Raw genomic sequence first — 15,296 nt, forward strand, 5'->3', positions numbered from 1 at the left:
TCGTTGGCGATTTTGAAAACTGACATGTAAATTTCAAAACTCCGTTCAAATTTCAAAAATATCGTTCACGCGTGACCTGGGTTGACTGTAAGCGTTTAAGGCCTTGTTTGAATAGCTGTTGTTTTTCTGTTCTGAATTAGTAATGTACCGAAATCTAAAAAAAAAAGACCTTTTGGAAATTGTAAGTGACTGACTAATTTTATAGATCGACAATGTGCTGTTTTATTGATGTGTACGTGTATTTCAATGTTTTGCGGTTTTAAAATTTAGTACCTTCGGTTTCACTATTTAGGAGCGCTCCTTTTTCGTTTCTATGCTTCCCTGAATTTCAGTGACGGAAAGCGCCCTAAATTTTGCTCTTTCAATGTGTTACAGGTCCCCGCGTGTAAACCCTTCAAGAGACTTGTCCCCGCGACTCGTCCCATCGTGTAAACCCTACAGCGGACTTAAGTCCCGAAACAAGTCCCTGAGACCAGTCCCCTTGTTTGTGCCGACCTTTACTGAAAAATCAGCGTTTCCTTTGCCACTATTATGGATTCTATTATAGATTGTTCTGTTCTTGTTGTATCTTCCTGACTCACATGACTCGCAGGCTCGCACATAAGGCAGTCACGAGTGAGACTGTGATCCCTGAAACCAAAACTTTTCGCATTTAAGGCTAGTTCCGCTCGATCATAGTAAGTTGATAGATCCCATGCTTTATGACTGCATCAATGATGAGAAGCTACAGCTTATATGCGACTCTTTTCCTGCTCAATTTGTTACGGACGGAGTTTTTATCGACCGCCCTTGTGATCAGAATTTCCCAAACAGGAAATGATACTTCGTCCTGCCTGGAGTCGAATGGAACGATGCCTTGCAAATCTGTAGGATACGCGCTGGGCGCTCTGTGGAACCGGAAAAACTACAATGAAACAGAGTTCATCTTTTCAATAGAGTATCACAATTATTCGTTGGAAGAACGCGTCATTATTAATCAGACTAGCGCAGCCAGAAGCCTGTATCTGATCGGCGCCAACCCAGACCGTAGTCGATCTCTGATTACCTGCAACCACACATCCGCCGGTATTGAGGTCGGAACTCGAGCGCAAAACGGAACAAACAGCCACACAACAAGAAACGTATTCTTGCAGAACCTCGAATTCCAAAATTGCGGACCTGACCTCGCGGCTGTTGTTCTAATCTGGAATTCTGTTGATGTCAACTTCACTAACTGTGTGTTCAGACATAATTCGCAAGCGGGAATTAACGCGTTCGATAGCGGAGTAACAATTGAAAATTGCCATTTCGTGAACAATACTTCTAATGGACACAATTCAAGCGAGGCGTACAGCGAGGGGATTACTTCGGCCGGTGGAGGTGCGGGATTTATATTCCATGATGCGAGAAATCTGTCTTTCTTAATCAGAGATTCTACCTTCGAAAATAACGGTGCGGCGATGGATGACTCAAAATACTATGTAACGCGGCCTCAATATGATTTTTTCATTACCCATGGTGGGGGCGTCCTTGTAGTCTTAAGAGGAAACACGAAACATTGTCAAGTTGCGATAGAAAATACGAGATTTTCCCACAATAATGCAACCGTCGGAGGTGGGATTTACTTAGAGCAAGGTAACAAGGCCTCAGGAAACAAGTACATGGTAACAAATTCAAATTTTACGGGGAATTTTGCCGCACAAACCGGCGGGGGATTGACATTCACCCAATGGAGCAACGACTCTAGTTTTATTACCGTGTTCAAGAATTGCATCATCACCGAAAACAGGTCAAAACGAGGAGCTGGGATGAGTGTGTTTCTCACGAACTTTGATTCAAAGCCGGATGACTCTGTCATGAGGTTAGTCATTCTTTCTAGAAAACTACAAAAACTAGTGGTAGCAGTACAATCTCACCACCCCCCCACCCCCCCCTTTATTTTCAAAATCATCAAAAAAGAAAAAGTTCTTGCCATTTTATCTACGGAATACTAAAAAAAAATAAACAGTAAAAGAAAAGGATAAACAGCACGAAAAAGGAGTGCTGTTTAAAAGCTCGTAGCATAGTAAACAATAGACTGCGAAAAGTTCCTAATTACTTTCCTTAGGGAAAGTAAAGCAAGCAAACTACGCGAATGCGCGCGGAGACGCGACGCGTGGAGGGTGCCAATATATAACGTTTTCCGGAATTTTAACTGACCGAAAATAGGGCTTAGTCGCTGGTTATTTTTAATTTTTTCATAAACAACACAAAAGGTGGTTTGTTGCTATTAAAGACCTGTATAGCTTGGAACTGTCAGTTGGTAGAGCACTACACCGGCATCGCAGAGGTCATGGGTTCGAATCCTGTTGAAGCCTGCATCTGATTTTTTTTTTCAGGCTTTCTTTTCGCAACTGCTGTAAATAGCTACTAGGGTCTTTCTTCTATTTATGTTTCAAATTTATCTGTCATCTTGTATTGACTCCTGCCAGGAGCCATAATCAGGGATGGAGGCCGTAACGAGATGCCATTTTGACTTGTGGGCGTGTCCCCATGTGTTGTACCAAAAAATCTATTTTTAGAAAAATTGCGCCATACCCGCGTACGTGCACGCGTGTAAACGGCCAGGATCGCGCGTGGAGAAATATAATTTTTTCTTCTACCAGTTCAAAATGGCGTCCAAGTTTTTAAATTCTTTCAGGGCATATCTCCTTGGTGCCCACATTTTAAGATTTAGACTCTCACAACGAAAAGGTAACAATTGAAAGAAGACGGGGAAAGTCGGAATAAGCGGCATATTGATCACATGACTTTCACAGTAAAGTAAAAAAGGCGCCAAAACGGTGGCGCTGCATGCGTTGCTACAGTTGAATGAATGAAAAAAGCTTACACTTTACGGATATGTACTCAGACACGAAAGTACTTTTTTAATGTTTTCTACTCAGCCAGGAGAATTTCTTGGAGTTGTCCCCAATGTTTTAGTTTACAGCTGTAGTTTAGTAAGGTACAGGGTAATAAAATGTTATTTTCACATTCAAAGTATTTACAAATTATGTAATTTTGTCGAAACCAATCTGGACTTTCTCTTCCATTTTTGATATAAGGTAGCAGTCCCACGCAAATTTGCGTGTATCCGCGCGGGTTTATGACGTGAAGGGTGGCGCTATTTTTTCTAAAAATAGATTTTTTGGTACGACACATAGGGACGCGTGGAGCCCACGCTTACGGTCTCCATCCCTGATTATGGCTCCTGCTCCTGCTCATTTACGTGAAGAAATTACTGTGTTGTCAGCTGTGAATAGAAACGTTGCTTACCCCCTTTCTTTTTCCATCCTTATTTTCATTCCCATTTTCTATTCGTTTCTTCTGTTCCAGGTTTGAAAGTGTAATATTTAGTAATAACACAGGACGTGCAAGCACAGCAATCCGATTCACAAATACGCTACCATACGGGATTCCAGTTACACCAGAATTCATAAACTGCACCATTAAAGACCACGACATGTCAAATTTTTCCCACACGAGTCCTTTTACAAGTCGGCGAGTCAACCTAAACTTTACTGGTACAAATGTTTTTCAGCGGAATAATGGAGGTAAAGAAGTTTAAATCTTTTAAAAAAGATGACCCTACCTGCGATGCCTGAAGGCTTCAAGATGAGTTGTTAGCAATCTCGTACACAGAGTCCTCAGGCCCTTTGACAAGCAGTTGGTCGCCAGAAGAGACCCTGGAGAATTTGATCTTACATCTCTTACATCCAAGTAGACCTTGAGAGTATGCTCAAATCCAGAAGTTTCATTTCCCTCGAAGTTCTTCAGGGTATCGCCAATTTGCACTCGAAATGAATAAACGCTAAAAAATCTTAACAAATCGCTCATGTAAAGCCTTTTTTTTTTATAAACAGATCACTTAAGTACTGGTGTTGAACTTATCATAGGCAAACCTTAATTTTTCAAACACAAAACCAACGTCGATAAACAATTTGTTTACGCTCTATAAACTTGTTGATGTTGTTGTTTTTGTTAAGGTGGGGCAGCTACCTTCCAGGTTTGCGTCGTTTATGTCCACGGAAAGCTGAAATTTGCCAATAACACAGGGACTAATGGCGGAGCGCTGTTCATTCGATCAAGTCAAATCAAGCTGTTCCCTGGCAGTGAGCTAGTGTTCTTAGGCAATAAAGCCAGGGGAATGGGCGGCGCTATTTTTGTGTTGGAACGTGTATTGGATGAGTTCACACAAATGTACAACGAAGCTTGTTTTCTGGTCTATCACAAACCCCTTTTGCCTCCGTCAAAATGGAAGGTATGTGTCTTTTACATTTTCCCAACGTGGGTAGTCTGAAAAAATAACCATCAGTAGTGACTTCAAATGAAACCTGAAGGAAAAGAGCAAATTTCGTTTTGAGAAATACAGGAAACACACAGCCAAATAAAGAAGTACTCTCCGAGATCAGAAGCTCATGTTTGAAATGGTCACATTTTGGAATTTTTCTCCACGGGGTATGCAAAAAGTATGACCACCTTGTACAGCATAATAAGCAACACCACAGGAGAGTACTGCTCAGTAGCTTTGATTTGAATGGTCACACTTTAGGATTTCATCCACAGACTCAAAAGTTAGAACCACCTTGTACAGCATAATAAACAACACCACAGGAAAGTACTGCTCGGTAGCTTTGATTTGAATGGTCACACTTTAGGATTTCATCCACAGACTCAAAAGTTAGAACCACCTTGTACAGCATAACAAAAAGTACCACAAACACAAAGCTACAAGTAACATAAAGATGGCATTTAACATGCACTAAAATCTGTAGCCAGCTTTTCTGATACAACGCGTTACAATACAATGCAATACAATAACAGAATATGATCAACTTTAAAAGTACGTGGTACATACCGAGTAGGAGAGATCAGAGAAGCTAGAACAAATCGAGAAGAAAACAACCAATTCAACCGACAGGACATATACCGTAGATGACTCTAATTTAGGGCTCAAGACTAACGCCGTTGCCAACAAGTAAAAATTCAGCTTTGGCCAGAAGGATTTGCGTTTTCATGAGCGATGAAGTACCGAACGGAAAACAAAAATAAACATTATTTCATAAAAATCTCAAAAGCAAATTGAGGGAAGAGAAAATAAAACAAACGTCCCATTCACACCAAGGCCTTAACACATTTAAAAGCTGTTTAGATTTTCATTTTGTTGTTAAACCTGGTTTAATTAAACATGTTTTGTTGGTGTGAATGGAGCTAAAGACTTAGCGGATTCCATATTGTACTTTATTTTAACGATAAGCTGAAATGGAACAAAAGAGAATTACGTACCTTCAGCTTTGTATGCTATCAGCATGTGGCTTGACCTTGGGAGAAAGCAGTACGGCCAAGCTACAACTTCGATTAACTTTGGCTTTAAATGCTATGCATGGAAGTAACTCTGGATAAATACTGTGCGAGACAAAACTGGCTAGTAGAAATGTTAGTTTGGATAGTAAAATCTGACCTCTCAGTAGCCACTGAGCTATTAAGCCAAAAAGCTAGTCTCGAGCCCTGCCGAGTCCAAGCTAGACCATGCCTGTCTTTATTAGCAGAAAGTGAGGCCTATGGCCAATGCGCCACGTATTCCTACTCCCAGGTTCTTAGTATTGCATTGTTCCTTTCTAAGTGGAGTCACCTAAGGCCGTTGTGAACTGTACCTTTGTCTTTTTTAGACCAATGTCTCGTTCATTGAGAACAGCAGTAAGGTGAAAGGAGGTGCCATCTACATCTCTTCTCTTCAGCGCTGTGTGTGGGATGAAGACCCTCCTCATTATAATCCACAGAAGGCTCTCCGCTGGTCCAGTAACTTCGTATACGAAAGCAACTCGCTTATTTTGGATGAACGTCTGGATGCTTTAAATAACGACATCTCGACTGACACTAAAAGTTTTCGGTCGAACGTAACAGATAATACAACTATTAAGGTATAGCCACCAGGTCAAGCGCTGCATGTTCGTCTATTTGTCTGCTCGTTAGGTATCCATAATTTCATCCGTTCTCATGTCCCTCCTTCCTTCCTTCCTTCCTTCCTTCCTTCCTTCCTTCCTTCCTTCCTTCCTTCCTTCCTTCATTCCTTCCTTCCTTCCTTCCTTCCTTCATTCCTTCCTTCCTTCGTCCATCTGTTTCTTTCTTCCTACTTGTTTCCTTCCTTCCTTCCTTCCTTCCTTCCTTCCTTCCTTCCTTCCTTCCTTCCTTCCTTCCTTCCTTCCTTCTTTCCTTCCTTCCTTCCTTCCTTCCTTCCTTCCTTCCTTCCTTCCTTCATTCCTTCCTTCCTTCGTCCATCTGTTTCTTTCTCCCTACTTGTTTCCTTTCTTCCTTCCTTCCTTCCTTCCTTCCTTCCTTCCTTCCTTCCTTCCTTCCTTCCTTCGTCCATCTGTTTCTTTCTCCCTAACTTGTTTCCTTTCTTCCTTCCTTCCTTCCTTCCTTCGTCCATCTGTTTCTTTCTCCCTACTTGTTTCCTTTCTTCCTTCCTTCCTTCCTTCCTTCGTCCATCTGTTTCTTTCTCCCTACTTGTTTCCTTTCTTCCTTCCTTCCTTCCTTCCTTCCTTCGTCCATCTGTTTCTTTCTCCCTACTTGTTTCCTTTCTTCCTTCCTTCCTTCCTTCCTTCCTTCCTTCCTTCCTTCCTTCGTCCATCTGTTTCTTTCTCCCTACTTGTTTCCTTTCTTCCTTCCTTCCTTCCTTCCTTCCTTCGTCCATCTGTTTCTTTCTCCCTACTTGTTTCCTTTCTTCCTTCCTTCCTTCCTTCCTTCCTTCCTTCCTTCCTTCCTTTCTTCCTTCCTTCATTCCTTCCTTCCTTCGTCCATCTGTTTCTTTCTCCCTACTTGTTTCCTTTCTTCCTTCCTTCCTTCCTTCCTTCCTTCCTTCCTTTCTTCCTTCCTTCATTCCTTCCTTCCTTCGTCCATCTGTTTCTTTCTCCCTACTTGTTTCCTTTCTTCCTTCCTTCCTTCCTTTCTTCCTTCCTTCCTTCCTTCCTTCCTTCGTCCATCTGTTTCTTTCTCCCTACTTGTTTCCTTTCTTCCTTCCTTCCTTCCTTCCTTCCTTCCTTCCTTCCTCCCGTCATTCCTTCCTTCCTTCGTCCATCTGTTTCTTTCTCCCTACTTGTTTCCTTTCTTCCTTCCTTCCTTCCTTCCTTCCTTCCTTCCTTCCTTCGTCCATCTGTTTCTTTCTCCCTACTTGTTTCCTTTCTTCCTTCCTTCCTTCCTTCCTTCCTTCCTTCCTTCCTTCCTTCCTTCTTTCCTTCCTTCCTTCCTTCCTTCCTTCATTCATTCCTTCCTTCCTTCGTCCATCTGTTTCTTTCTCCCTACTTGTTTCCTTTCTTCCTTCCTTCCTTCCTTCCTTCCTCCCTCCCTTCCTTCCTCCCTCGCTTTTTTCCTTCCTTCCTTTCTTCAATCTGCCCTCCCTTCTGTCCATCTTTGAAAATTTTACCATTAATGATTCTTTCTTATCATTCTACTTCAGCTCATGCCTGGCGAACACCTCTCACTAAGTCTGCGAGCACTTGACGAGCTAGGACAAGATGTAATTACCACAGTGTTCGTTTCAGAGGACGACCAAGGAAACAGTTCATCGAAAATTTTACTTAACGATGTCTTGTACGTGCTTTCTCCTAATGGAACTGTGCCATTATCATTTAGCGCATCTGAAACGTTATACAGTGAAATAGAAGCCAAAGAAGTGAAACGAACTCTGCAGTTTGTAGATCAATATTCCACTTTGATAAATGGTCATCGTTTTTATTTGGAACTCCAGCCGTGCTACCCTGGGTTTACTTTCTCAAAAGATCGTCGAAAATGTGTTTGCGATACGAAAATAGATGCTATTCAGAGGTAAGCACTACAATTAGCGTTGAAGATCCTCACAATTTTCTCAAGAACAACTTGCTTACATCTTGGTAAAACTTGGGGGGGAGGTGGGGATGGGGATGTTTAGGTATAGGGGTGCCGCTGGGGGTTTGAAACCCTGAACCTGTTTAGGACAAAAATAACCCTAAATACCTACCCTGTGCAGGACAATGCCGTCTAATAAAAGACCCTATTTAGATACTGAAAACAATAGCGCTAGTATCTAGTCCAAATAAACGTCTCCCATTGCTAAATACTCGACGACAGTCTTGCAGGTATACCCTCATTAGGACAGACTCGCTTGAAATATATACCCTGTTCAGGGCAGAGGGGCCAAAACACATACCCTAGCCAGCGGTAGTTTTTGCAATTTGTAAATACGTCAGAAATATTTACGTCTTTGGTCTTCTCAATTTTAAATCCCCAGGCAAAACACACCAACAACTTTACATGTAAAATAATGATATGAAATAATACATAGGAACTATGAAATTTGTGTGCAGCAATGTTACTGAATTAGCTTGCTTGCCTGCTATCTAGAATAGGCCTCTTCCAAGTTGCTGTCATCCTCGTTTTGAAAGCGAGGCTAAGTGCAAAGTTTTTATAATGAAAATAAGTTTTCATTCATATGAAAATAAAACTAATTTTCATTTGAAAAGCGTGGCACTTAGCCTCGCTTTCATAATGAGGCTCACATCAACTCGGAATTGACCTATTATTTTCGAATTTAAACATTGATTATTTTTTTCCTTTCAACAACAGATGCAATAATAATGGAACCCTTTATCTCAAAGAGGGTTACTGGGCTAACATCTCGGAAACCAAAACCTTGGTAACATACTATTGTCCATTCAAGTACTGCATGTGCAAACGCCAATCTGGGTATAAAGGGTGTTTATTTGATCCAAAAAACAGAAATGGCCAGTGTTCTAAAAACCGGGAGGGATGGATGTGTGGAAAATGTAAAGGAGATACCAGTGTTGGATTAAGGTAATGAACAGTTAGGGAGTTTTCCATTTGTCAGAATCTGCCGGCCAAACCGGGCAGTTCGCAGAGGGAATACGCAAATTTGAAGACCTGGTTATACGTAAGACCTTTTAATTTTTCAAATAACGCGTAACATTTTCGCAACGTCCAAGTTTAAAAATTTTGTGGAATGATGCCAGCTTCAAAATGACCCATTCCATTACCCGACTAACCGGTTTGACCGGCTTCTTATGACAAATGGAGTGCGCCCTTAGACTCTGCTTCTCACGTGGCTCACATTACTATCTGATGGTCGCTGTATTCAACTCAACCAACTGGCTAGCGGTTTAATTGAGCTCTCTAATTTCCTGCCGGGAGCAAACACACGGTAAACTGAGATACTGAGGTCAGTAGAATAGTGCTTGTTCATGTCGACCTCCTGAAAAGTAGCAGAAAGGAAGTCCAATCTCCCTTGGGTGGCATTGAGATCTGGGTGTTCGAGAAGTAGGTACTACCACCTCGAATTGATGATGATAAGGTGACGGCGATGATGTTGATGATGATGATGATGATGACGATGATGATGATGATGATGATGATGATGATGATGATGATGATGATGATGATGATGATGACGGCGATGATGATGATGACGACTGTCACACTCCACCCATCTCAAAGCATTAGACACGGAAAGAATAGAACAGCACTATAGACTGGACATTAGAAAAACACAACCCACTGGACAATAGAACAACAAAGTACAATAAGCATATATTATTAACAACATCACAATTGACTGGACTACAGAACGACACAAAAGACTTGTAAACAGAACAACAAATCAGAATTTGTGTATGGAGCCTCAACTTTTCAAGTGTCCACAAAAGTCAGTTTTTTGGTGTTTTATCTTACCAACTCTAAGCATCATTTTTGTAGGCTTGATACTCCCAAAAAAGGAAACCTTTTGAATGCAGGGGACCACACGACACAGAAATAAACTGTTCTGAACACGTTTAGTTGCCGAATCTGTTGTAGTACAAATGCAAGTACCAGACGTCACTTTACATGTAAATAAACCAAACTGATTGTAGGGCTGACGATGTTTGAATTCTTTGAGACGTTGAGACTACCCCCTTGCGGAGAATTTTGCGCGCGTGTGATCACGTGACATGCGCGCGATATTTAAAATTTTTATGGCGCGTGCGATTTGTTGACGCGTACAAGGTTTAAGGTTTTTTTGCAAGAGTTTGTAGTTTTCTTTTTACACTTTGTTGTTTCCCATTTTCCCGTTTAAATTTGGAGTTTGAGCCTACCATTCAAGGAGAACTTTTTCTTAACAGATACTACGGTATAGGGCTTATTTATTTGGGCAAATATTTCAACTTGTACAACTTGTCTTCTTCAGGGCCAGAGTTGCAATGAGAAAAAATAACGGCTCACCCCCAAAGGCCGCAGTCTGTGTTGACTTTTTGTAAGTAATGATGCACCTTTAACATTGCTTCACCTTCATTTACCATCTTTCAACAGATGGAACGAGTGTATAGAATGTGACAAATCTGGTTGGATCCTGGTCGCGGTCATTCCAGTTGTGATTGGACTGTGCGTGCTTATCATCTGGCTCAATCCCGGCATCTCTAGCGAACTACGAGGACCACTGTTTTTCCTCCAAGTACTCCGATTTATTTTCGACCCCACCAGCGACGTAGGAGGACCCGTGTTTCAGATAACGGACATATTCAACTTCGGAGGACCATTCATCTACATGTTCAATACCTGCATTTTCCAAAAAATATGTGATTTACATGCCATCGCGTTCGGCTACACAATCCCTCTGTTAGCCCTCCTCGTCTTTCTACTTGCTTACTTGCTCAGCGTCAATTACTGTTTAAAGTTTAAATTTCGTAGGCGCTCCATGCTGCAGTCGTTTTGGCTTCTCCTTCTCTTCGTCTACAACTATCTCGTTGAAACCTCGTGCCTGATCCTGTTTTGTCCAAAAGTTGGCGGGAAACACATTTTCTTCTATGACGGCACGGTTGAATGTTTCCATGGCATCCATCTTCCTCTAGGAATCATCGCTATAATAGTGTTGGTCTTACTGGTCATTCCTCCGCCCATACTGGTTGTTCTATTAACCAAAGGCTACTGGAGACTCAGCCCTCAGTATATGAATACGCTGATTAACAGCTTGCGCCCCGAGTGCCGTTGGTGGTGGTCAGTGGATTTGGGTCGTAGAGTACTCGTGGTTGCTACCTATGCCTTTATCCCTGATTGGCAGATTAAAAAGGTGAGAAACTAGAGTCTCTTTTTGTGCATGAAAGTCGACTTTTCAACTCCCAACTTGCGATTTGGCTTCAGTGGTACAGATTATGAAAAGAGAAAGGTCAAAACTGGGAGGGGTAATCAGATTAAAGGTTTACGGCAAAAGGCAAACGTGATCGAGATTCCCGTTTATGCTTTCTTGAAAAATTCAGTACACAGATAAGAATAGTGCAAAACATTCTGACTTTTGATGCTAACGCAAAACACTCAATTTTTTCAATTTTTTTTCTGGCTACGTTTAGAACCTTTAGAACCTTTGTCCTTTTGTTTTATGTAGTGTTGCTTTGTCCGACATCCGCTCTTTCTGGAGGGATAGCTATTGTTTGGAAACCCCTCCTTCAACTGATAGAACAATAGCTGAACTAATTTAATTTATTTTTTATGTCAATACGTGATAAAATCGCATCATCTCAACTTTTCATTTGTATCGTCTTTATATATTGTAACCGTTTATTTCCAATTTTTACTTAGCTTTTTGCCGCCCCTGAAGAAGGTTAGTATTGTCTAACCGAAATATTGGGCAATAAAATTATTTTAGCTGTCCGTTCAGCCTTGCATTTAATTTTAAGTTTTATTCAACATTGCTGATCCTGATCTACACAAAGATCCGGCTACACTTTGCTGCTGTTTGTACAAGTGGTCCCTGCACTTTTCAAGAGTTACCTTATTCAATACGTGATGCCTCTCTTCCTCTTTTTTTTTTTTATTTATTTATTTTTTTTATTTTTTTAGACCGGTGTAGTGTATTTTCTTTGTGTAATAGAGTAGTGTAATGCATATTTATGCATGTATAATCTGTGATGTATTATGCGTATTTGTAAAAACTGTAGAAACCCAAAAACAAATAAAATACAAAAAAAACCAGTCAATTTTACTGAGAAACTGAAAACAGCGAGCGGCAAATATAGGTTAAACAATCCTGGTAAACATGGTCACGTGGTCTTTTCTGCCGTTTGCCGTACAGGTAATTCAAAGTCTATCTATCGCTTTCCTTCTGTTTTTCTAGATTGTCATGATCGTTGTCTCCATGGTGATCCTGACCGTGCACAGCTACTGTCAACCTTACATGCGATCGCGGGCAAACTGGACCGAGTCTCTGTACCTTCTGGTTTTATGTGTGTTGGCGGTGATGCAAATTGTCCCGGAAATCGTGGAGGATAAAAATCAAACAAGTGTTTACATTTCCGTGGTTCTACTGGTTATTGTGTTCATTCACACAATTGTGGTCTTCTTTTATAAGGCCACGCGCTTCTTCCGAGGGCGTTTTAGGTGTTGCGCATGCGCGGAAGACACAGTTGTGGATCGGAGAACTTATGAGGAGTTAGAAAACACGGAAAATACGCAGAGCTTGGATGCAGAGATTGAAAGACGAAGGAGCGTTATGGATACGATCTTTAGGACCCCAGCAAGACAACAGAAGAGTGGTTAGTTCTTGCTAAATTTTTAGTGTCTCCTAATATCATTAAAGCATAATTTGCTACAATTTATATGCCGAAAATTTGACTTTTACTCCGTCTTTGTTTTGCTCTATTTGCTGAGTCGGTTCTGTACATGTCATTTCCATTGGGCCCAGTCACAGAACTCCAGGAGGGCTGAGGGTAGCCGCACTGCATAATGTCTTGCGTGACCAGCGTGACAGCTAGTTATACACAATAGGCCATTTCCGGGCATACACTTCATGGTAAGGTAAGGGTGACTATATGGGGGGTTAGGGTTAGGTTTATGTGGGTGACTATATGGTACCTTACCATGAATAACTTGCCAATTTCCGAGTTAAAGTCATTTTATTATTTCGTGTGATGACGCTGAGGCTGAAGATGGCAGCCGTTTATAACGATAACGATGTTGAAACCTACTGAGTCTCGCTTTGTTTTGTGATGTTGAACGCGAACCACTTTTCCCGTCTCTCCCTCTTTTGCACTCGCCCTAAAAGTTAAAGCATCGTCGTCATTATTGGCTCAACATTGATTTCGTCTTATGTTTTTTAGGTGCCAAATCACAATAGCAGATTGCAACTGGTGTTTTGGTCCATTAAATGGTATAAGCCCTTCTGTGAGCCATAAACGACAGACCCCGCAAATAAGGAGAAGATAAATTTGAAAAAAAACTTTTGACATTTATTTGCTTTTTTTCCCAATATATTAACAATTAATCCATAGTTTAATGTATGGCGAGGTGAAACCACCAGGAAACCACCAAGCTTATAGTTGAGGCCACCTCGTACGTAACAATATGCTTACATAGAAAGTGCTACAAGTGTGTGGCTTTGCCAATTCAGTAATTATTTTACTAAAAACTCCAGCAGTTTTTTCTTAAATTTGGGAAACCTTGACAGAGAAGTGATTGTAACAGGAAGGCAATTCCAGATCTTTGGACCTTGGTAAAGAATTGTGAATTTTTTTCAGATTAGTTCGGCAATGATGCACGCGATTATTGTTGGCTGTTCTGGTGCTATAGCCATTTTTTACTGTTTGTAAAAAACAAGTTGAAAAACAATGGAGGCAAAAGGTTGTTATGATAACAGCACATAAATTTCGCTATTTGAAACGTGTTGATTTGATAAATGTCTAAAATTTTTAATTTGGAGAATAAAGGAGCAGAAATGTGCTCTATAGTTTGAATTGGTAATAGCTCGCACCGCCCGTTCTTGCAAACAATAAATTCTTTTTTAAGTCAGTTACGTATGTAGACGACTATGTAGAGTTACAATAGGTGATATAAGGATAAATTAGCGAGTAGTACAAAGTGAGTTTAGTTTTTGAGGATAGATAGAAGCGGGACCTGAATAACATTCCAATTGATTTAGTTTGTTTACATAAATAGCTGATATGATCTTTACAAGTAAGGTGCTCATCAATATATACCCCAAGGAATTTAGTAGCGTTGGTTTGTGTTAAAAGTTGGCCATCCAAGGGAGAAGCAAAAGTTGTGGTTACATTTCTTATTCCAAGGTTTGAAAATGAGATGAGTCGTTTCCTTTACATTCACCGATAATTTGTTACATCGTAGCCAAGCTTCAATATTTTTTAGCTCGTTATTTAGTACAGATTCTAAGGTATTAGGGTTGGAGTGAGAAAAAAAAATACTAGTATCGTCAGCAAAGAGCAGAAGCTCTATCAATTCTGAGGCATTTGGGAGATCATTTATGTAAAGTATGAAAAATAAAGGGCCAAGGATGAATCCTTGCGGTACGCCACATTTTATGGCCTGCATCAGAGAACAAGTTTGATTGAATTGAACAAATTGATAGTCATAGTCATAGTCATAGTCATAGTCATAGTCATAGTCATAGTCATAGTCATAGTCATAGTCATAGTCATAGTCATAGTCATAGTCATAGTCATAGTCATAGTAATAGTAATAGTAATAGTAATAGTAATAGTAATAGTAATAGTAATTAAGAGATGTATTTCAGACATAGCTTATTGCACAACGTTTTCATGACGGCTTAATTTTCGAGCTTTTCAGGAAGTATTTCGTTATTGAATTTTCGCAAATGTGTTAAATTGATGTATCTGATCAAGTGAAAGACAGATGAAATCAGGGATAGAGATAGACCACCACACCGGGGACTACGTCCCCCACTCTTTTCGAACAGTGTGTGGATTATTAAGAACAAGTGCTGTAAGACGGGACCTACGGTTTATCATCCTTATCCGAGTTGACTAGAAAGTTTAACCATTTGCAGATGTCATTACAAAGGCAGTACTTTAGGATAAAGTACTGCCTTTGTAATGACTTTAAAAAGACCCTGAGTGTTGGTCCGGCCGGGGTTTGAACCCGCGACCTCCCGACCATAGTGGGGTGCTTACCATTTACGCAAACCACCCGGATGGAAATTTTCGGCATAAAAACGAAATGATTTAGCTTTAGATGGAAAACATGAAAAATGTATGAACATCAGCTGTAAATCCCAAAAGGAGCAATAAAAATGCACCACTTTGACCAGAAGCCCATTATTTCAGTAGAACTCCAAATGGAATGATGCGTACCATTTGATTTTCCAACTGGAATTTCCGGGTTTTCCATGTAAATGGTAAGCACCTAAGCTGCAGTGCTCTCCTAGCTAAGCTAACCGGTCAATCCAGTTATAGTGAGAGAGAGTTTAACTTTAGTGTGCATGTGGTAATAAAAAGGGAAAATTACAAAGATATTCAGTCTTGTGTGAAAAA

At 40.6% G+C, this 15,296-nt stretch overlaps 1 protein-coding gene across 1 annotated transcript; it reads left to right on the forward strand.

Moving 5' to 3' along the window:
* The first annotated feature begins 311 nt into the window (after positions 1–311).
* LOC146463642 (uncharacterized) lies at positions 312–15,275 on the forward strand. Its single transcript, XM_085084118.1, has 9 exons — positions 312–1,840; positions 3,334–3,551; positions 3,984–4,258; positions 5,667–5,918; positions 7,454–7,821; positions 8,599–8,826; positions 10,333–11,089; positions 12,131–12,548; positions 13,113–15,275. Exons 1-9 carry the CDS (start codon positions 702–704, stop codon positions 13,127–13,129), a joined length of 3,672 nt encoding a protein of 1,223 aa, XP_084940244.1. The 5' UTR covers positions 312–701; the 3' UTR covers positions 13,130–15,275.
* Positions 15,276–15,296: the final 21 nt, after the last annotated feature.

Source organism: Pavona decussata, unplaced genomic scaffold, assembly GCF_977016875.1.
Source record: "Pavona decussata unplaced genomic scaffold, jaPavDecu1.1 SCAFFOLD_175, whole genome shotgun sequence".
Lineage (NCBI taxonomy): Eukaryota > Metazoa > Cnidaria > Anthozoa > Scleractinia > Agariciidae > Pavona > Pavona decussata.